Source organism: Cyprinus carpio, chromosome A18 (genome assembly GCF_018340385.1).
Source record: "Cyprinus carpio isolate SPL01 chromosome A18, ASM1834038v1, whole genome shotgun sequence".
Lineage (NCBI taxonomy): Eukaryota > Metazoa > Chordata > Actinopteri > Cypriniformes > Cyprinidae > Cyprinus > Cyprinus carpio.
This window is the reverse complement of record NC_056589.1, coordinates 30,128,479-30,150,933: the sequence shown is the minus strand read 5'-3', so window position 1 is coordinate 30,150,933 and position 22,455 is coordinate 30,128,479. Positions and strand designations below refer to the sequence as shown.

The following is a 22,455-nucleotide window of genomic DNA, read 5'->3' as shown; positions in this document are numbered from 1 at the left end:
TGTATATTTTCTATTGGTTATTAATTATCAGTTATTGAACCAAACTGAATAACCACTGAACTGATTTCAAATGAATAATAATGACTGTTAATATTTGTCTTTTTAGAGCTGCTGTACAGCAGAATTGAATTCTGTTTGCATCATTCAATCACTATTTCCTTGTTTATCCCTTTGAAATAATCTGTACTATATAAAGCGCTATAGAAATACAACTGACTTGACTTGATTAGCCTGAATCGACTGATTGTTCTCAGGTGAATCTTGATTTTCACTAATGAAGAGGTCTGTGGCTGATGCAGACAGGTTCCCTCTTCATCTGACCTGCAGATTCATTAATGCTCAGGACCTGAATGTCAGAACATCACACACAGAGACGGCAGAAGCTCAGCCACCGCCACCGCCAGATCAGCAGAAAAACACAAGGTACTTTAGTCATTAAAGCAGCATTCATCTGCATCTCATGCATTTAGTGTATTATTTAAACCTGAAATGGCATTTTCATCTGAAAGAATTTCAAAAACCAAACTCATAAATCATACTTCAAACCTACTATACTAGTATGAATTAATTTACACTCATGTTGCTATAATACCAATACAAATAGCTGCAATTATTTCAGATTAATTCATACAATTAAATTTTTTTTATTACTTTTAGTATTTTTTTAAATAAAAATGTATCTTCTCTATCCCGTTCTGATGCGCACTGTATATTCACGCATTTATACAATTTACAATCAAAAGCCTCCCAAATTTGAGCAAGATTTGCATTTTGTCAAAGTAACTGACACCACAATTATAGAAAGTCGCTTTTCATAATGTATGCATTTATTTGATTTTGTTATGCACCTTCACCATGATGCAAATAGACTAATATTGCATACAAGCAGCGTCATTGAGATCATCGTGAGAATGCCTCTAATGCCTTGAGCTGTGGCCTAATGGTTAGGGAGTTGGACTTGTAACCAGAACGTCACAGGTTTGAGTCTCGGTGCTGCAGGAGTTGTAGGTGGGAGGGAGTGAATGAACAGTGCTCTCTTCCACCCTCAATACCCATGACTGAAGTGCCCTCGAGCAAGGCACTGAACCCCCAGTTGCTCCCCGGGCGCTGGATATAGCTGGCCACTGCTCCGGGTGTGTGTTCACGGTGTGTTCACTTCTCACTGCTGTCTGTGTGCTTGGATGGGTTAAATCCAGAGCACCAATTCAGAGTATGGGTTACCAAACTAGGCAAAATGTCATGACTTTTTTTTTAATTCTGATGTTGAACTGAATTAAGACATTACATTTAAAAAAAAAAACATGTTAGGCTGGCAAAACATCTGAAACTTTAAAACTCCTTTAGGATTGAAGGCTATACAGGCCTTACTGGCAGACAAAATGAATTATCATTATATTCCATAGATTACATTTTTCATGATTTGATGGAAGACCAGAATGCCATTGCAATTCAGTAACACACATCAGTCACACTTATACATGGGTGAATGTCATTCATTAAATCAAGAGCAAAGTTCTTATAGACAGATAGATATATAGATAGATAGATATAGATTAAGGGAAGAGCATCCAAATAAAGTGCTTTTTGCTCTTGTGTTTTAATTAGCTGATGTTCTGGTGGTGTTCAGTGATGTCTGGCGTCAGTTCTGAATGATTGATCAGGTTCTGCTGGTACTGAAGCTTCTGTTCACCTGCATCAGTGATGAGGGCCGTGGCGCAGCAGCAGTGCAGCAAAGGTCTGCTCCTGATGTTCATGTTCAGAAGCGTGAGCACGAGCCATGTCCACACGTACTGGGGCACGTTCCCGTGAAAGAGTGCCACGATCTGACCTGAGTGCACGACCTGAGTACATTCAGCACTCTGTTACTGAGCCGGTCAGCACATGGTAAGTGTGATGCTCTCCCTCAAACACGATGAAGCCTTTCTCCGGTTGACTCCTCACGGTGTCCGCAAACCGGTCCAGTATCATGTAACAGGGCATTGTGTGGCCAAACTGACTCACCAGTTGTCAAAAACGTTTTGAGTTCGAAAATAAAATCCTGATTAAAATCCTGTAAATGAATGTACAGAAAAAGTAAGCAAAAACCATTCAACACGACAAGAAAAGAGTAAATCATGTTGATGGAAAAACAGTTAGAGAGAGTTTACGGGTCTAAAGTTTAAAGGCTCGAGTGACCAGTCGGTGTTAAAGGCGTGACTGACAGCTGCCACCACCTCCAGCCCGCAACCGATCAGAATGATGCGCCTTGAAGAGTGAGGAGGAGAGGAAAAAGGAGAAGAGGAGGAGAGGATTGATGAGGTGAGGAAGGAGGAGGAGAAGAGTCAGGATGTGAGGAAGTAGGAGGAGAGGAGTGAGGAGGTGAGGAAGGAGGAGGTGAGGAGGAGAAGAGTGAGGATGTAAGGAAGAAGGAGGAGAGGAGTGAGGAGGTGTGGAAGGAGGAGGTGAGGAGGAGAGGAGTGAGGAGGTGAGGAAGGAGGAGGAGAGGAGTGAGGAGGTGTGGAAGGAGGAGAAGACTGAGGATGTAAGGAAGAAGGAGGAGAGGAGTGAGGAGGTGAGGAAGGAGGAGGTGAGGAGGAGAGGACTGAGGAGGTGAGGAAGGAGGATGAGAGGAGTGATGAGGTGAGGAAGTAGGAGGTGAGGAGAGGAGTGAGGAGGTGTGGAAGGAGGAGGAGAAGACTGAGGATGTAAGGAAGAAGGAGGAGGAGAAGAGTGAGGATGTAAGGAGTGAGGAGGTGAGGAAGGAGGAGGAGGAGAGAAGTGAGGAGGTGAGGAAGGAGGAGGAGAGGAGTGAGGAGGTGTGGGAGGAGGAGAAGAGTGAGGAGGTGTGGAAGGAGGAGGAGAAGAGTGAGGATGTAAGGAGTGAGGAGGTGAGGGAGGAGAGGAGTGAGGAGGTGGGGGAGGAGAGAGAGAGGAGGAGGAGGTGAGGAGGGAGGAGGAGGAGGAGGGGAGGAGGAAGAGAAGGAGGAGGAGGAGGAAAAGAGGGGAGTAAGGAGTGAGGAGGGGAGGGGAGGAGGAGGAGGGAGAGAAGTGAGGAGGTGAGGAAGGAGGAGGAGAGGAGTGAGGAGGTGTGGAAGGAGGAGGAGAGGAGTGAGGAGGTGAGGAAGGAGGAGGAGGAGAGAAGTGAGGAGGTGAGGAAGGAGGAGGAGAGGAGTGAGGAGGTGAGGAAGGAGGAGGAGAGGAGGTTAGGAGGTGAGGAGGAGAGGAGTGAGGAGGTGAGGAAGGAGGAGGAGAGAGAAGGTGAGGAGGAGGAGAGGAGGGAGTGAGGAGGTGAGGAAGAAGAGGGAGGAGGAGAGGGGTGAGGAGGTGCGGGAAGGGAGGGAGGAGGAGAGGAGTGAGGAGGTGAGGAAGGAGGAGGAGGAGAGAGGAGGGTGAGGAGGGGGGGGGGGGGAGGAGGACAAGAGTGAGGAGGGGAGGAGGAGGAGGAGGAGGGAGGGGAGAGGAGGAGGAGGAGGGAGAGTGAGGAGGGGAGGGAGAGGAGAGAGGGGGAAGAGTGGAGGAGGAGAGGAAGGAGGAGGGGAGAGGAGGGGAGGAGGTGAGGAAAGGAGGAGGAGAGGACAAGAGGAGGAGGAAGGAGGAGGAGGAGGAGGAGAGAGGTGAGGAGGAGGCGGAAGGAGGGAGGAGGAGGAGGTGAGGTGAGGAAGGAGGAGGAGGAGAGAAGTGAGGAGGTGAGGAAGGAGGAGGAGAGGAGTGAGGAGGTGAGGAAGGAGGAGGAGAGGAGGAGAAGAGGTGAGGATGTAGGAGGAAGAAGGAGGAGAGGAGGATGTGAGGGAGAGTGAGGAAGGAGGAGTGAGAGGAGGAGGAGGAGGGGAAGGAGGAGGAGAAGAGGGAGGAGGAGGGAGGGAAGATCGAGAGGATGTAAGGAAGAAGGAGGAGAGGAGTGAGGAGGTGAGGAGTGAGGAGGTGAGGAAGGAGGAGGTGAGGAGGAGAGGAGTGAGGAAGTGAGGAAGGAGGAGTGAGGAGGTGAAGAAGGAGGAGGAGAAGAGTGAGTGATTTTTCATTGCCCGTGTATTAGCACTAAAATAAACAAAATAAATGAAACATTAATTCATAAAAAACTTTAATGCAATATCTATTTTAACCAGTCACAGGCAAGATTCATGTGAGATTCATATATAAAATAGTTAAAAATAAACATTATTACATACTAGAATAAGGAAAATCTTCAAGAATCATAGATCACATGGATTTAATAAATTCTATGTTTAAATGTTTTTTGACACAAGGCTCGTAAAGGGAAACAAATGTAACAGCTCAGTAACACAAATATACATAATTGGCACATGATTACATAATACATACATAATACATACATACATGATACATAATTAATACATGATCAGTTTTTTTAAAAAGCTGAATCAGTGCCTCTTTAATACTTTAGTAAAATATTTTTGAGATGGTTCAGCTAAACAACAATAGTAGTACTAGCACAGGAGAGAGAAGTCAGAGTTTAATGCTGTGAGACAGGATCTGCTGGTAGATGAAGGGGGTCAGTGAGACGTACGTCCTCTCACGCTCACACAGGAAGTACAGCCGATCAGTCGTCATGCTGGGATTGAATCCAGCCTCCACCAGCTTCAGTTTCAGCTGTTTAAAGGTGGCGGTGACGTCCATTGAGCTCTGGAGAGAAACATCACATCATGTGTGTGCAGGAGACCAGTGCTGACTGGTTCATCATCTAACAGGGAGAATTTTACCTGAATGCGTATAAAACGAGGTCGAGCGTAAACAGGCAGGAACCTGCAGACGTGATCAAATGTTTTCTTGCACTCAAACTCCATTCTGTCCATCACTTTTACTGCAGCCATTCCGATCCGTCCTTCGTGACCTTCACAAACACATAAAGGAATGTCAATGACGTCACACGTAAGGGATTACATTCAGAGTAAACGTGGCTTCAGCAAACCTGGAACTCGAACTCCATAAACGTTCGCCTCTTCAACAAACTCAAGCATGCTGATGATGTCAGAGACTTCAGTGGTGGCCACGTTCTCTCCCTTCCACCTGCACAGATTCACATTCAGATCAGCATCCACCAATCACCTCGCAGAATCACTCCAGACTCCACCAATCACCTCGCAGATTCACTCCAGACTCCACCAATCACCTCGCAGATTCACTCCAGACTCCACCAATCACCTCGCAGATTCACTTCATCTGATCTCTGACTGCATGCTGTTAAGGAAATACCTGAATGTGTCTCCCACTCGATCCTGGAAGTAGATGAAGTTGTCGTGATCGATCTTCAGCAGATCACCGCTGTTGAAATAGACATCTCCGTGCTTTAAAACGTCACGCAGCCTCTTCTTTTCTGTTTGCTGTTCGTTTTGTGCATAACCAACGAAAGGAGCGATTTCTGTAATCTTGGACACCAGCAGCCCCGTCTGCCCTGGAAACACACACACACACACACACACACATATATATATATATATATATATATATATATATATATATATATATATATATATATATATATAAATATATACAAACACAGAAGCTCAGTCAGCGTTAAAGAGACTTTAATGGACAATTTAAGAACATGATCAGATTAAAGAAACATCCAAATCAAAGGTTTAAAATGATGATTTAAATCATATGTGTCTAGTTTGATCAGCAACAATTAGTGGGGCTGACCTATCTAAAAATGTCCTTTTAATATAAAGTGAGGAATCTGGATCTTCAGAGGGAGTGTTTGATGAGCTCAGTCTGTCAGTACGAATAAAGTCACTCGTTGGTTTGTAACATGAAGTGCTGTTCTTTATATGGGACGCCACAGGGGGTCGAGTGTGTTTCATGTTTATGTGTGTGACCTCTGACCTTTAGGCACCTCGACACACAGGCCTCTGGAGTTTCTGACCGGCTCGTCGTGCTCCGTGTCGTACTGAATGATGGCGTAGGGGAACAGTTTCTGTGCGACGAGAGAAAAACACACTGATAATCAGAGTTTTCAGCGGAAGGACAGCGAGAGTCACGTGATTCCAGTCCTACAGCCTTACTTTGTGCAGAAAGCTGACCCGTCCCACAGCGCCGATCTTTCCAGCGTAGTTCACGAAACCCACATTTCCCTCCGTGGAGGCGTAAAACTCTCGGACTTGAATGCGACCGAAGCGCTTGAGGAATTCCCTCCATACGTCTGAGCGGAGCCCGTTCCCGACGGCCAAACGCACGGCGTGCTCCTTATCGCTCGCTCTCTAGAAAACACCAGTGAATCACAAACAACGCTAGAGCAAACATCTGTGTGTTATTGAGAATCACGCAGATCATGACATATTATAGATGATGTGATTCCTGCACTCAGATGAGCTGAAACACTTGTGCTGGAATTTACAGTTCAGTGCACAGCGAAACCTGGAATAAAACGTGATCTCCTCGTGACGTGATGCATTCAGGAGATCGCTTTCACTGCGGTATTCCAAGTAAAGGCCAGCAGCTATTCCGAGATTAACGGACACTCTGATTGGCCGACGGCTCAGTCATATGAGCTCATGTGCTCTTCAGGATCCAGTTTCAATGACCAAAGTAAGAATATTCACAATTTTCCTGCGAAACCTCAATGGTCAGGAAATAAAACACCCAAACCAGACATCTGATCGCAAACAAGAGTGTGACTCTCGTGAAGAGAGCGAGCGACACGCCGGCTCCTCCGGCTAGGAAGAGTTAGAGCTATTTAAACCAACCAGCTGTGCTGGGATCAGTTTTCAGAGAGTAACAGCTGTATGACACACACACACACACACACACACACACACACACACACACACACACACACACACACACACATGGCCTCAGTGACCACGCTGAGCTGCCAGCTCTCTAAATCTGCTCAGTGTTTCACAGTCAGCTGACATAAACACAACTGTAATCTAACGGTCTCACATTATTAACATACGATACACTGATGTAAACTAACACGCACTATCACACACTGAAGCTGTTACTGTATTTGTCTGGAGTGTGTGGATGATCTGTACCTGCGGTGTGTTGCACAGATAGCGCAGAACCTCGCCGATGTACTGAATCACCGTCACATTATGAGCCCGACACTCGTCCCAGAACTGAGACGCAGAGAACTTCCGGCGTAAGATTATAGTTGAACCTGAGAATGAGAGAAACTGAGATTATTCTGATCCAAAACAGGACTGTGGGTGTGAATAGCAATACGAGAATGTGACATGAAGATCTGTGTGTGTGACTGAGGAGTGTGAGAGTGGCTCGACCTTTAACCCGGTTAAAGAGGAACATTCCTGTGAATATCTGCTGCTTTACAGTCAAACACAAAGAGCTCTTTCACAAGAGAGTGAGGAAATTATGCACTGAGCTCCGGATCACAGTTATGAAGAACACACACACACACTCACTCACACACTCTCACACACACTCTCTCTCTCACACACACTCTCTCTCTCTCACACACACACTCTCTCTCTCACACACACTCACACTCACACACACACACACACACACACACACACACACACACACACACACCTGTCTCTATGGAGCCCATGAAGCCCACGAGGAAGCCTGCAGTGTGATATAAAGGAAGAGTCACGTAAATCACGTCAGAATCTGTTACACCATTTGACGCCAGCACAGCGAGAGCAGCGAGGAGACGCGTTTGAGTGATCACTGCTGCTTTAGGAAGACCTGAAACACACACACACACCAGTTACTGCCACACAGAGCCTTATTAAACCCTTCACACTCCTTTATTTTCCAGTCTCTGCTTACAGATTCTGCTTTCACTATAACTCAGAAGACAAAACACATCAAATATTTTTGATTCATCCATCAGTTTGAAAACAAACAAATGTTCTGTGTGTTTCAAAGCGAGTGGCGTCAACATTACTGTCTGTTGTTTCAGATCTTCATATATTTCGCACAGTATAGCAGGGCTAGTGTAGTAAACTTAAACCATGAAGAAACATTTTTGTTAATTGGAATAAAATCTAAAAAACTAAAACTCATTTTATTTCAGCTAGTTACCATGAAAACATTTATTTTCATTTAGTTGAACCTGTACTGAAACTGAAGTAAAAATGAATATAAACTATATAGACACTTTAACTGACATTAAAATGAAAATATCATTAAAGCGGTCACAGTATAAGACCTGTGGTTCCAGACGTGTAGATGTAGACGGCCGGAGATGTGAAGCACACGTCTGCTCTGAGCGTCTGAGGAACATCAGCGTCTGAGGATTCCTGCGCCGCTCGGATCAGACTCTTCATTCGTGATGATCGGAGCTCTTCAGCCGTGATGAAGATCGTCGTCAGTCCCTCCTGCTGGAGATCTTCATACACCTCCTCAACGGCTCCCTGCAGCTCTGAGATGACCCGACCATCACACACACATCACAACATCACTGCAGCTTCACAAAAGACACACCAATTCAGGTATTGTCATTTATAACAATAACTGTAGTAACTAAACCATTTCAGCAGTATCTTGGTTCTGTGCTCTTCTGTATTTTCCAAGGGAATATATGGGAACTACTATTGCTCTTAACCCTTTTGCGTCAGTTTCAGAAAGTTACACAGAGGTTCTTAGAAAAAAAGAAGTCAAAAACAGTCTGCTTTCACTGGAATAGATCATTTTACCAGACGCAGACTTGATCATAACAACCGAAAATGCATTCATTCTCAGAACTGCAATAACCCTTTAAATGCCAGTTTGTTTTTATGAAAAAGCACACAAAAATCTATTATTTTCCATATACTAAATGCTTAGCATATTTTATTTATTCATTCATTTATTTGATTATTACAGTCTTGGACAGAGTTATAGTTTTTATTTCTCAGCATAAGCAGAACAAGGGGAAGTGAGTATTATCTTCACTGGCCAAACCTGAGATAGTGTTCAGTGTCATCGGGTGGAAAACAGTACACCATTTTAGCAAAATACTGAATACTTGTTAATAGAATGAAAGCCTTTTAACAAAGAATGCATGATTTATGCTTAAAAGGCACTGTGATTAAATATTGCTGTTTTATTGGGTTTCGTAATTAAGGTCCTGGGTTTAAACTATTTTTGCACCGGGTGTAAAATGAATGTGAAATGTTAACATTCTTATAAAATTCCAAATTTTTGACTAAATTAAGGCTGTTTGCATTAACAGTCCAAAATGATTTTGAAAATGTCCTTAACACAGAATAGTTCACCACAAATTTTAAATGCAAAATTGTAATTTAATCTGAACTATTGTTAGCTACACTGACCCGAACTCTCTTCTTAGTTTATGGTGGCTCCGAGAGAGAGTTGGTTTCTCACCTTCGGACGCGATCAGGACGGTGGCGCCGCGGCAGCAGCGGACGCTCGCGATCAGGCTCCGCGCGCGGATGCTGCAGTTGAGGAGCGCGCATGCGCAGCCGAGCTTGGCCAGCGCGAGCCAGCAGAAGATGAACGCGGGCTCGTTCTGCATGAACAGAACCGCCGTGTCCCCCGGACGCAGAACCGACGCGACCCGTAACGCGTTCGCTATTCGGTTGCTCTCTCGGTCTGCGTCTTTAAACGAGTACCGTTTATTCTCGAAAACGATAAACGCCTTGTTCGGGCGCGTTTCGACCTGCTCTAAAAACCGGTCCAGAGCCAAAAACAGAGGTCGCCTTCTTCTGCGGGAAACAAACTTGAGTAAAATCCGCAACAGGTCTGTGTGATATACAAGATCTGTCCAGAAATACGGGAAAAACACCCTGAGAAGCAGAGGACCGATGATCAGCAGCAGCGACAGAAGCAACATCCTTCACGCGATGATGATGCGCGACCTTAACAAACAGAACCAAATGAGTTCGAGCTCAAGAGAGCAGCAGTTTCACGCTCTTTGTTTCTGTTGAAGGCGGAGCGAGTCGGGTGTGATTATAAACGCGTTTAAAGTTCCGTTCAGACAGCAGCTTATCGATGGGAATCTGTTCGGTTCTGGTTCTGGTTCCGGTTTCGATTCTTCAAAATACACATAAAAACAGGGCGATGGAAAGAATAATCGTGACGTTTTGTTCTTGTCTACATTATTAGTCGTTTAATTTAATGTTTTAACAATGTCTGAAGACTCTCACACTCTGACAGTGCGATAAAGACTATGTAAGGATTAATGTTTCCCGTCATTATCTCTAAATAAACGTGACAGAAAATAAAGAAATGTGTGCTTTGGGTTGTAATTCAAATATGAAGCTTCCTATAGCTAAATATTTAATATTTGATAAGTCCCTCAGTTACAGTTTATGAAACAATTGGCCTGTTACAAGATGAGCAGTAGTGCATTAATATTAAAAGTTGCTGAAGTAGGTCTCTGAGGTCCTTTGTATGAAAGAGAAGAGCGAGTCCATGGAGAGACACGAAATATTATACAGTCTGATCATGAGCGATGTGAATATCTGACCGCTGAATACAGCGACTGAACTGACAGAATCAATGATCAAGTATTTCAGAGAATTTATTCAAAGAGGTCATTTACCCCATTACTGTGGCCCCAGCTCTTTTACAGAACATGTCATTCTTGTTAATGATATCAATTAACCCCAAAACTGCTTTGACTGACGGATGTTCAGATGAAATGACAAAATGAAGAAGAGCAGAGCTAATCACTAATTTGGCATGAGATGTTGTGCCACCTATGGTTTGGCATCTCAAACGAGTCATTCACTCAGGAATCAAACACCGTGTGCTTCTGATTCTCTAAAGCAATGGTTCTTAAGAGTCATTTCTTCTGGAATTGGTGTGTTGGTACTGATTCATCTCAAGAACCAAAATGATTAGTTCACTGATTCGTTCATTGCTATTATAATTACACCAGACAGTGTGACGGATGAGCGAGTGTTGTGAGTCTTTGAACTGATTCACTGAAGAGCAACAAGGCTCACGTTTTGCAGTTTGTCTACAAATGTAGTACAAATGAAATCACAGACTAGTTCAGTGGAGGAGTGTTCTTCTGTTCATTAAAACTGACCGATGATGTGCCGCTTCTCACTGTGCGCTTGAATCATCACACTATAGTTAGTTAGTCAGGACAAAACATGGAATCCAGTGCAAATTACAAGCTGAATGACGTTCGCTTTGACAAGTAACCTTTGCATTTGCTTCAGGAACCTTGTTTTATTTCTTTCTTTGAGTTGTGTTAGTCTGTTGGAAGAACAGGGTCACTTCTAAACTCTTATCAGTGCTTGACTTACTCATAACACAGTGACAGTAGATCAGGTGAGAGCCTTAAACTCGGTAAAAGTAAGCATTAAAAAGTCTGAAGTCAGTGTTCTGAAGCTGATATTTAGTGTGCACTGTGTGGCTGTTTGTTTTCACATACACATTGAAAGGATTTGGCTTTACATAAGCAGTTTGATCCAGTGCCAGAACGGCGGTGGATTCACAGAGCTGTTGCATCATTTCGAGAGCGTGTCAAGACAGGCGTCGCTATCAGTGCTTCGAGTGACTCCTGATAGCAGCTGTTTTACTCCAGCTGAAAAATAAAACTCAATGACCTCTCTCTATGAAAATACAGGCCGAGTTTCATTCAGCAAATAATTGTGACATCCCGCTCCCACGCGCTCACAGCAGATGGCTGTACGAGAGGAAAGACATGTTTACACAGTCCTGTTTCCCAGCATGCACTGCGGTAGCCAGGCCTACGGGCCAGCTGTGTGTTTGAGGTGCTAGAAGGGGCCAGATTTGAACTTCTCAAGGTTACAGCGATAGAGAGGAGCCGCACACCGATAGCGTTCTGCGTGTGGTTTTGGAAAAGGTGACTTAGATCTCGAGTTCTCAAACACGTTTTATAGCTGTACATTCAGCTTCATTCTCTTACTGGAAACACTACTGTACAAACACTAGCATGGCATCGTTCAATATTTTAAGAAAATTAATACTAAATCAGCCGAGCTCGCTGAGTGACCTACTTCTTGAGTGTTTGCGGTTTGATGAGCGGCAGTCATGTTTGCTGTGTAAATACAGCACTTCTGTACTCTGCCTTGACTGATATATATATTTAGTAAGATTATTGATTTAACTGCACTATCAGATGAGAACAAACTTGATCTGAACACTATTGTCTTCTGTAGAGATGCTTATAGCTGAAATGGACTGATCTGTAAAATGACACTTTGTCTTGTTTACAGCAGAATCAGAATTTCTCTCATATTTGATGAAGTTTGCATCAGTTCATGTGAAGCTGCTTCGAAACAATCTGTATTGTATAAAGCGCTACAGACGCAAAGTGGCTTGACTAATTATTATACTACTATAAACAACAGCACAACTGAAACACACAGTCATGCATTTATTTAATGAAGGTGATTTCAACTGTTTGCTCAGGATCATTTTCAGAAATGGCCGTTTGGGATAAGGTGCTTTGATCAGGATATTCATTCAAAACTATGGTCTGATATGTTTGTGTGTAACTGTTACAGTTGTCTGTAAAGCATACAGATTTGGCAGAAATTGTAACTGGTAGAATGCTTTTATCTTTCTCTGGAGGACTCATCTGGATGTATGATTACGGCTTTAATGTAGGCCTTCTCTTTACATGGAACTGTTATTATCCGTGTGAACTCTGGCCAAGGGCTGGAGAACTGAAGCTCATTCATGGAGTCCAGGGTTCAGCTCAATACACACATCGACTCGATCAGCTGTGGTCTGGACCAGGACTCTTGAGCTCTACTGGAACGGTTTGCATTCATTCATTTGTTGAGTGTCCCACTGCACATAACAAAATACATATTTTAGAGATTGTTTTATAAACGGCAGGCTTGTGTCTCAATGCTTGCATGCTTTTCAATCTGGAAGTACAATGCTCTGGTTTTTCCTCCTTTTTTGCCACAAGTTTTAGGGAAAATCCATTGATTGCATTGATCTTTTGCCTTGTTTTTCTCCCGTTGATGCCCTGTATGACAAAATTTGTTCTTTAAATAATATCTTTCAATTAGTCTACCACATCAGCTCTGTGATTGTCCTGGTTTTCTGACAGTCAAGCTTTGTTTATTAAAGCAGTAGTCTGTTGCATATGTTCGCCACCATGTTCGATACGGTCCAGTTAGTTTATTTAAATCTTGTACCATTTTATTCTGGTGTTAATGATAAACGGCCGCATGCACTGGTCATGCTCTACCAGCAGATATAAAATGGAACTGCTGTAACTTCATTATATTTTGGAAAACTAAAAATACTGTCTTTCTATGGCGCTATAACAATAATTTTGAGGTTCTTGGCTCGACCAATGGCGTGAGTCGGGGGCGTGGCTAAGAATTTATTCACTCATTGGCTGACAGGGATTCAGATAGGAATGTGTATTTGTGTAGTTCCTTCTGCTTGCGCAGAAATCACATGCTTAAGCTTTGAACCATTTATATTTTCTTGCAAAAACACAATAATGTAGCCTACTGTTGCTCATAACCTTCTTACCGCTAATAACCTCTTGGAGCCTGTTAATCTGGCTCCCAAACTACTATTCTGATGACACACAGTTTTGTGTAGCCGTGTCTCCTGATGACCCTGTGCAAATTGATACTCACAAACTGCATCCAAGACATCAATGTCTGGATGTCACAAAACTTCTTACATCTCAACCATGATAAAGCTGAAGTATTGATTATTGAATGAAAGGCGAAGAGAGAGAAATTGACCCCAAACTAAATATACTCGGATTAAACCCAAGCCATGTGGCAAAAAACTTAGGAGTTGTCTTTGATTCTGATTTTAACTTTAAAGCTCATTTACGTAATGTTACCAAAACAGTATTTTATCATCTGAAGAACATTGCTAAAGTAAGACCATTTCTTTCTCTGAGCAACACAGAAAAGTTAATGCATGCATTTATAACTAGCAGGCTTGACTGTTGTAATGCCCTTCTTTCTGTTCTACCAAAGAATACGATTAACCAAATACAATTAACCCAAAATACTGCTGCTCAGATATTGACAAAATCCAAAAAGAGAGATCATATTACACCAGTATTAAAGTCATTGCACTGGTAACCTGTTAGTTTTGGTATTGATTTGAAAAATCTTTTATTAGTTTACAAGGCATTGCACAGACTTGATCCAGACTATCTTTCAAAAATGCTTACAGTTTATGAACCTAGATGGACTCTCTGATTCTTTCTTTTAACTGTACCTTACAGCAGAACTAAAGACATCTGGTGATGCTGCTTCTAGCCGTTATGCTCTTCGTCTCCGGAACAACCTTCCAGAAAGCAGAAGATGTGTTGATAACATTAATAGTTTTAAATGTAAATTAAAAACTTATCTTTTTAGTCTAGCCTTCCTGTAAAGACTTATAAAACCTCTGTATATTTCATGTGTTTTGTTTTGCCTCATTTTTAATAAAATTTTATATTTAATATTTTAAATCTGTATAAACTTTATTCTTATTCGTGTATTTTAATGGGTCTATTTTAGTTTGGTTTTAATTCTGTTTAGTTTTTGATTCTTATTAATTGCTGTATCATTTTGGTTCCCTCATGTCTGTAAAGCACTTTGAATTGCATTAACTTGTTTAGAAAAGTGCTATATAAATAATATTTGCTTGCTTGCATTTCCCTCTTGGTCAGCATTTATGATCACTTGTTTTAAATGAGTATTTTGCGCAGACGACACAGAGGTCTACATTAATTATAAACCTGGTAATTAAATGACTGTTTGTTTTCTTTCTGAGCTCAAAATATGATGACACATATTTATTTATTTATTTTTTGCCTACAAGTAATAGCAATAAGACCGATAAAGGTTTTAATATTGTCAGTGGAAGCTCCGTGTTGGAATCTTTAACAAAACTTAACTTTGATGCAAGCTTAACATCAGAATAATGTTTTTTTCACATCAGATATATTACTCATGTTATTCTTTTCCCTGTCTGGAAAGCTGATCAATAGTTTTGTTTTTTTTCTCTCATTGACGTGCAGTTGCAATGCGCTTCTTGCTGAGGTCTCCAAAACAAATGCATTTCAATATGTGCAAAACTGGGCTCCAGGATCCAGAGTGCAGTGATCACTGAATCCTGCGCTGGCTCTCTTTCAGGGGTCGTGGTTTTGCTGTATGAAGCAGATCACATGATGAAGAATCAAAATGAAAAGCTTCTCAACTGAGATCCACTTTCCTGCAGAGTTTAGCTCAAACACACCTGAATCTGTTTGAGCTAAACTGCTTCAGGACTGCTAGAATGTTACTGGCAGGTGAGTTTGATCAAGGTTGAAGACAAACTCTGCAGGAAAGTGGATCTCAGTTGAGAAGCTTTTCATTTTGATTCTTCATCATGTGATCTGCTTTATATTTATTAGACCTCAGATGATGCCAACCCTGAAACAGCATACAGAACTACCAGATTTTGCTATAAGTTTGATTACATCATATAATAATTGCTGTTAATAGTGTTCATCGTCTGTTTGATTACGTCTTTAATTGATTTTCCGTACATTTCTGCCGTATGCACATAAACTGACAGTCACCACTGATAAGCTACTAAATATATTGTAGAAACGTAATTTTCTGTAAAGTTGCTTTGCAACTATTTGTATCGTAAAAAGCTATGCAAATAAACTTGAATTGAATATTGATATGCATTCTTTGATTATGCAAAGACGTTTCTTTTACGTATTTTTACTTTATCTAGTTTTTTTGTCTTATACCTTGAGGGCGGAAGGGGCGCCTTATAAAAGTAACTATTATTATTATTATTACTATTACCCAGCAGCTGCCTACAGTAACTACAGTAGCGAATGTAATGAGCGCGGTTGCGTCATTTTAATCCATTTCAGACGCGGTGGCGATAAGAATGTGCTGCTGTCAGGATCTTCTCCTGCTGCAGTTTTCTCTCATGTCACGTTGCTTCAAGAATTCCTCTCGCGGCGACCCTTGCCATCTGCCGCGCGCACTATAAAAAGCGCGTCCCCGCGGAGCCTCTCCTACTTTCCCGGATCAGAACTGCTGCTGCATGCCTGAGAGCTTCAGTCCCGAACCAGAACCAGAACAACATGCTGCGTGTCCGATGCCTGAGAGGAGGGAGCCGCGGAGCAGAAGCTGCTCATCTGATCGGCGCTATGGTGAGTCTCACCGGAGAGTAAAGTGTGAGTGTGTGATGAGATCCTACAGAGACCACTGATAACTCCACAATTATGACAGCTGATTGATCTGATCTTTAAAATTAACTCGCAGTGTTAAACTCTTAACTGCATTCTCTTTTACAGGTGGAGTGAGATTATAAGCAACACATTCGTCTTTTAATCTACTGTAAAACATGCTCTTAGAAAATGTTGCATGGGCTCCGAGCACGAGATCGTGTGTTATGAGTGAGTGACAGCACAGCTGTAACGATCAGAGATCCTCAGACTTGCTGTAGATCAGACTGTGCGCTTTTCTTCACTCGTGCAGTGGGGAGTGTTGAATGAATTCAGTCCTGGAGCAGTGCGCGAATCACAGCCTGCCCTCCCTTTTTCAGAGGCGTAATGTGATCTGTTGAAATTCTGTGTGTAAAAAAAAATATGCTAACTGTAAGCGTAAATAAAAGTGTATATAAAACAAAGATTATTGGAATATGTTTTACAAGAAAGTGCTATTTGAAACCTGAAAATTCACGTTTAATTTAGTAGCAATTTCTGAGTGATAGGAATAGTTTCTGCGCCATTTGTTTCGTTAAAGAACATGTAAAGAACTTTTGAGCTTCGAATAATTCAGCGGATTAAGGCCTCCATAATTCGCACCTGCATTAATTGCATTGCTCTTTCTTGGTTTCTTGTTCTGTGTCGCGCAGGTGGGTCGCGCGGCGTCGGGATGGGTGTCGCGCGTGTTCCGGAGCACCTCGAGTTCCGCCGCCGCGCAGCTGCCGCTCACGGTGGACGAGCCGGTTACTGAGCACGCGCCCGAGGACTGCCCCGTGTGCGCGCGTTCAACGAGTGGGACCCGCTCGAGGAGGTGATCGTAGGGCGAGCCGAGAACGCCTGCGTCCCCCCGTTCACCGTGGAGGTCAAGGTACACAACACTTATTTACCCACATATACAGTAGCTGCAGATACAGACGTGTTGTGTCTCAGACAATTAACTCTTACTGTGCAGCACACTGAGCTGGAAGAACTTATATCTATACCAATTTACTTATTACTTCAAAGAATACCATGGTACATGTCCAAAATACCATCTTTTGTTGCTGAAACAACGACAGGACATATAAATATAGACAGAATACGGTGTAAATAAACTTGGGCCAGTTTCATAAACACAGCCAATATGTTAAGAACTAGTCTGACCAACTAGCATTTAGTCAAGGGGTCTGTCTTAAGTTGAGGATTCAAATTACATCTGTTACTGACATAAGTTATGACAAGTCCTAAAATATAGAGCTTTTTTGCAGTGTGCTTAAGATAAACAACATTATCGTCCATTTGTGTCAACACTAATATAATTATCATTATCGTTATCATCCGTTAGTGTGAACAGGCCTTCACTTGTAGGATTAGTTTGTTATAAACAATGAAAAAAAAAGTGACATGACATACAGCCAAGTATGTTGACCCATACTCAGATTGCGTGCTCTGCATTTAACCCATCCAAAGTGCACACACACACACAGAGGTGAACACACACACAAACACCGTGAACACACACCCGGAGCAGTGGGTATCATTTATGCTGCGGGGCCCGGGGAGCAGTTGGGGGTTCAGTGCCTTGCTCAAGGACACCTCAGTCGTGGTATTGCCGGCCCGACACTCGAACCCACAACCTTAGGGTTAGGAGTCAAACTCTCTAACCATTAGGCCACGACTTCCCCAAAGCCACCGAAACCAGCCACAGAAGTCCTTTTCATCACAAGTATTTTATTGCCCAGTTTTCCCCCAGTGTTAACTATGCAAATGATAAATAAATGCCTCTTGACTCACATCAGAGAACTTCTAACCCGCACTGCTGTGTGTCTGCAGGCCAACACCTATGAGAAATACTGGCCCTTCTACCAGCAGTACGGGGGACAGACATTCCCCAAGGACCACGTGAAGAAAGCAGTCACTGAAATCGAGGAAATGTGCAATATTCTGCAGCATGAGGGCGTTACAGTGAGACGACCGGAACCCATCGACTGGTCAGTGGAGTATAAAAACCCCTGACTTCACCTCCACCGGTGAGAGCACACACACACACACACACACACACACACACTCATGTTTTGTTTTTGTGAATTGTGGGGACATCCCATAGGCATAATGGTTTCTCAAAAAAACTCATTCTGTATGGTTTATAAGCGTTTTGAAAAATGGGGACATGGGTTATGTCCTCATAAGTCACCCTCTCCTTGTTATACCTGTGTCATACCCATGACATTATACACAGTTGTGTCCTGATATGTCACAAAAACACACACACGCACACTCACTCACATGCACACTCACACACACTCACTCACACACACACACACACTTGCACGAACACACACACACACTGATATCAGCGCTGACACTGACAAGCTGTTTTCTGCGCAGGCATGTACGCAGCCATGCCGAGAGACATTCTGATCGTGGTGGGAAACGAGATCATCGAGGCCCCAATGGCCTGGAGGGCCCGGTTCTTTGAGTACCGTGCGTATCGGCCCCTCATTAAGGAGTACTTCAGGCGGGGAGCCAAGTGGACCACTGCACCCAAACCCACCATGAGTGACGAGCTGTACCGATCAGGTGACGCACAGACACGAGTGTAAACAGATGCATGTTACGCCGCTAATGCAGCACTTCACAGTGTGTGTGTGTGTGTGTGTGTGTGTGTGTAGGATTACCCCATCCGCACCGTGGAGGACAGACATAAGCTGGCCGCTCAGGGGAAGTTTGTCACCACTGAGTTCGAGCCGTGTTTCGATGCTGCAGACTTCATCAGGGCCGGCACTGATATCTTTGTACAGAGGAGTCAGGTGAGCGTCCTCATCCGCTCTCATTGCTCTCTAATGCTCAAGCTTGTGTTGAGAACTCTTCCAGCTCCTCACATTTTTACTGACAGGTTACAAACTTCATGGGCATCGAGTGGATGAGACGTCACCCTCGCCCCCCACCTACAAGATCCACATCATCTCCTTCAAAGACCCCAACCCCATGCACATCGACGCCACCTTCAACATCATCGGCCCGGGGCTGGTGCTGTCCAACCCGGATCGGCCCTGCAGGCAGGTCAGTGCTGTGCTGCCACCTAGTGTTGATCTGTAGCACTGCAGCGAGACACACACACATGATGGTGACTCTCTCCTGCAGATCGAGATGTTCAAGAAGGCCGGCTGGACTGTGGTGACTCCTCCAACTCCTCTTATTCCAGACAGTGAGTACAGCAGTCGCTGAGTGCTGTTCTTGAGGTTTGACGTGAGTTTGGTGGGTTGGTTCTCAAACTCTTCAGTCAAAGCACAACCTTCAGTCCTATCAGAGCACCCAACTCTTTAAACACAAGCTTAAAGTTGGCTTGAAATGCAATGTTCTAAATAGATGTTATAGAACAGTTCATCTATGAGTGTTTAATTTTGTAAAAATGTTTGGATCTTCTCCAGTCATCTAGTGCTCTTAACAACTGATGCACAGAATCAAGTCCTGCCCTACATCTTTCTCTTTCAATCACTTGTACACTCAGATTTCCTCATAATACAGAAGAAAAGATCTGTCTCTGTTTCCAATTCGTTCTGACGTTTGGGACATACAGCAACACAACATGCACCAGATTTGGAATAATATCATGATCTGATTAATAAAAATAACTGCAGTTCAGATAAATCATGCTGCTATCGGGCCTATGACACACATTCACCACAACAGCAATCTTTCTACTATAGCAATCCAGTTTATATACAATAAATCTATATATATACATTTTGGAGGAATTGAATCTGTAAAACGTATGCTGTCTGTTAGAAGCGCTTGAGTTGCTCTGTCTGATATGATTATATTGATACAATGCTCAAAACTGAGTCTCTTTAAGAAGTCAGAAAGAGCTTTATTGAGTATGTTTGCACATAAAAGGAGTTGTTTTGGTGACAGAAGCTTCCAGTACACAGACAGGTTGACAAGTGACAAGACACAGATCCCGAGCACCTTACAAATGCAATAATACATTAAAATGGTAATCAGATATTCAAACTACAACATGAAAAAGAACATTTTCAATCAAATAATGTTTAAAATGAAATGTACGTGAGAGTCATGTTGTATGTCACTCAGTCACTTGCTCTAATAAATGCATATTTCACATTTTTTCCAGATGATGAATGTCCTTGTATGATGCATCTGCAAAATATTTGTCTAAATGTGAGTATTTTTGTAATCGCAGATCATCCGTTGTGGATGTCATCCAAATGGCTCTCGATGAATGTCTTGATGCTGGATGAGAAGCGTGTGCTGGTGGACGCTAACGAGATGACCATACAGAAGATGTTTGAGAATCTGGGTGAGAGTTGTGATGTTTCGGCTCTTGTTGTGATGAAATGATCTTCAGCTCTGATGATTCCTCATTCACCTGCTCTGTGTTTGTGTGTCGTCGCTGTCGCTCCCGCAGGTATTAAGACCATTAAAGTCAACATCCGGCACGCTAACTCTCTGGGAGGAGGCTTTCACTGCTGGACGACGGACGTGCGCCGCCGCGGGACGCTCCAGTCGTACTTCCTCTAGTCTGCCAGAGACACGCAGTTCTTATTGAGCTCAGATTTCAGCATGGTTTGACAGCGCTGTGCATGTCAGGGCTTTTGCAAACGCCACAGATGAACGTGATGAATAGAAACCTCAGTGATCTCAATAACAACTGCATTTCTGGCCGGCTGTTGTAGGACTGACTCCAGTGAAGCAGGCAGAGCCCCCCCACGCCACCACGACCACAGAACAAGAGTTTCTACCTCCTATTTACCAAAATGAAAGAAAAAAAAAAAAAACATACAAACAAAAAAAAAAAAAAAATATAGCATATTTTGAATTGTAATGACTTCTTATATAATGCATTTTAATGATATATAATTTCCTTTTTTACCCTACATGTGATGTGCCAAGTGTTAATTTGTAAACTCAGGTATGTTTTGTAGCCATATTTCAGCTATTTTGTAAACATTTCATGAAAATGTAAATATCTATATGCATTTGAGTGGCATATACTTTCCCTTCACAAAAGTGTTTTTCTAGCATCTGCCTCTGATGTCATTCTCTATAGCAGGAGTCAGGACGCTGTGCGCTGCTTTCACATCCATGGAACGTGTTCCCGACGTTCACGGGACGTTTGGCTGATTGTTTTTGCGTTGCGCTTGTGCTGTGATTCTCTAGTTAAACTTGTTGGGTGCGATTGCTCTTTATCAACACATGATTGTGTGTCAGGTCAAACCAATCAAATAAAGATACACTTGGAATCCAGCACGACTGAGTTAGTTTTCCATTTGAGCTTTATGAAACTAAAGTAGTCATGAAATGAAGCACAATGCTCCTTTTCCTGAAGAAAGAGCTACAGATCACTAGAGGAACAGCTGCAGGTTTACTACTATTGTACATATTCATAATCCTCTGAATGTAATTTCAACATGTTTTAAATTAGTGACAGGCTGATTGAAAAGTGTGCTGCAGTCATGTGTTATTGAGCTGCGAGCCTGATTCATTCACGTGTGTGTGTGTGTGTGTGTGTGTGTGTGTGTGTGTGTGTTAATCATTGACTGATCTGATAACAGCAGATTCACTTCACCAAAACATACATAAATAAACACCCATCAGAATAATATGGATCATATGTTTCTATTGTAGCTGATGTGTAGCTCAACCCTGAGTGAAATGTGAATTCATCAGTCTGACCAGCACTGTGTGATCTTCACTTGCGCTCAAAAAGAAAACAATAAAACTGTATTGAGATGTTTAGCACTTTTCTCTAAGATAATAGCACAGTGCTGGAGGGTTTGTTTTCATCCGTCATGCTGCCCATATTTTCCATATTGTGTATTTTTTTTGTTAATGAAATGCAAATATAAGAAACGTTCTGCAAAGGTTAAAAAAAGGATAGATATCACTAAATACAAATTTGTCAGAGGGGGTCAAGTTTATCAACTAATTAATACTTTTAGATTTTGTACCAACTTAAAGCAATTAACTTTAAAAAAAAAAACGTGTATGTCATTCTGCTTCACAGGCTTAGTTCTGTAAAGCTGTGTTTCCTCAGTTAACCCTTTCTATCTCCGTCCGCAGGCGCGTCTTCATCGCGTCGCGCTTTTTAAAGCTCCCTCCAGGCGCGAGCCCCGCCCCTCTGCGCGCAAAGAGGCCGCTGGTTGGCTCGACGCAGCTCATTTGCATTGACGTCATTCGAGGCTGTAGGTCAATCCGTGCGCGGTGCTTTTATTGGATCTGCTGCTGTCACATTCGCGCCGCTGCTGTTCTCAACGCGCGTTATTCTTCGTCAGGAAACTCGCGACGCGCAAACGCCTTTTTCTTCTGTCATCTGGCGGCCGTCCGTGGGTTTTTCTCTCCGTCCGTCCGCCCGCGTGAAAGAGAGGCAGAATCGT

At 42.9% G+C, this 22,455-nt stretch overlaps 1 protein-coding gene, 1 long non-coding RNA gene and 1 pseudogene across 3 annotated transcripts; 2 read left to right on the top strand and 1 right to left on the bottom strand.

Annotated features, from left to right (window-relative positions):
- Positions 1-245: 245 nt before the first annotated feature.
- LOC122148629 lies at positions 246-8,251 on the top strand. 2 transcript variants are annotated; one of them, XR_006162525.1, is made up of 3 exons: positions 246-423; positions 1,606-1,884; positions 8,129-8,251. It is a non-coding gene; the product is annotated as an uncharacterized LOC122148629 (long non-coding RNA). The 2 variants fall into 2 exon arrangements; XR_006162524.1 differs by lacking the exon at positions 8,129-8,251 and adding an exon at positions 5,827-6,006.
- Positions 4,041-9,812, bottom strand: zgc:158482 (uncharacterized protein LOC100009650 homolog). Its single transcript, XM_042775795.1, has 10 exons — positions 9,274-9,812; positions 8,117-8,329; positions 7,492-7,650; positions 6,975-7,099; positions 6,000-6,194; positions 5,821-5,911; positions 5,191-5,389; positions 4,907-5,004; positions 4,698-4,828; positions 4,041-4,620 (listed from the first exon to the last, which is right to left on the bottom strand). Exons 1-10 carry the CDS (start codon positions 9,740-9,742, stop codon positions 4,444-4,446), a joined length of 1,857 nt encoding a protein of 618 aa, XP_042631729.1. The 5' UTR covers positions 9,743-9,812; the 3' UTR covers positions 4,041-4,443.
- A 6,054-nt stretch (positions 9,813-15,866) lies between these two features.
- On the top strand, positions 15,867-21,325 carry LOC122133931 (annotated as a pseudogene).
- The last annotated feature ends 1,130 nt before the right edge of the window (positions 21,326-22,455 follow it).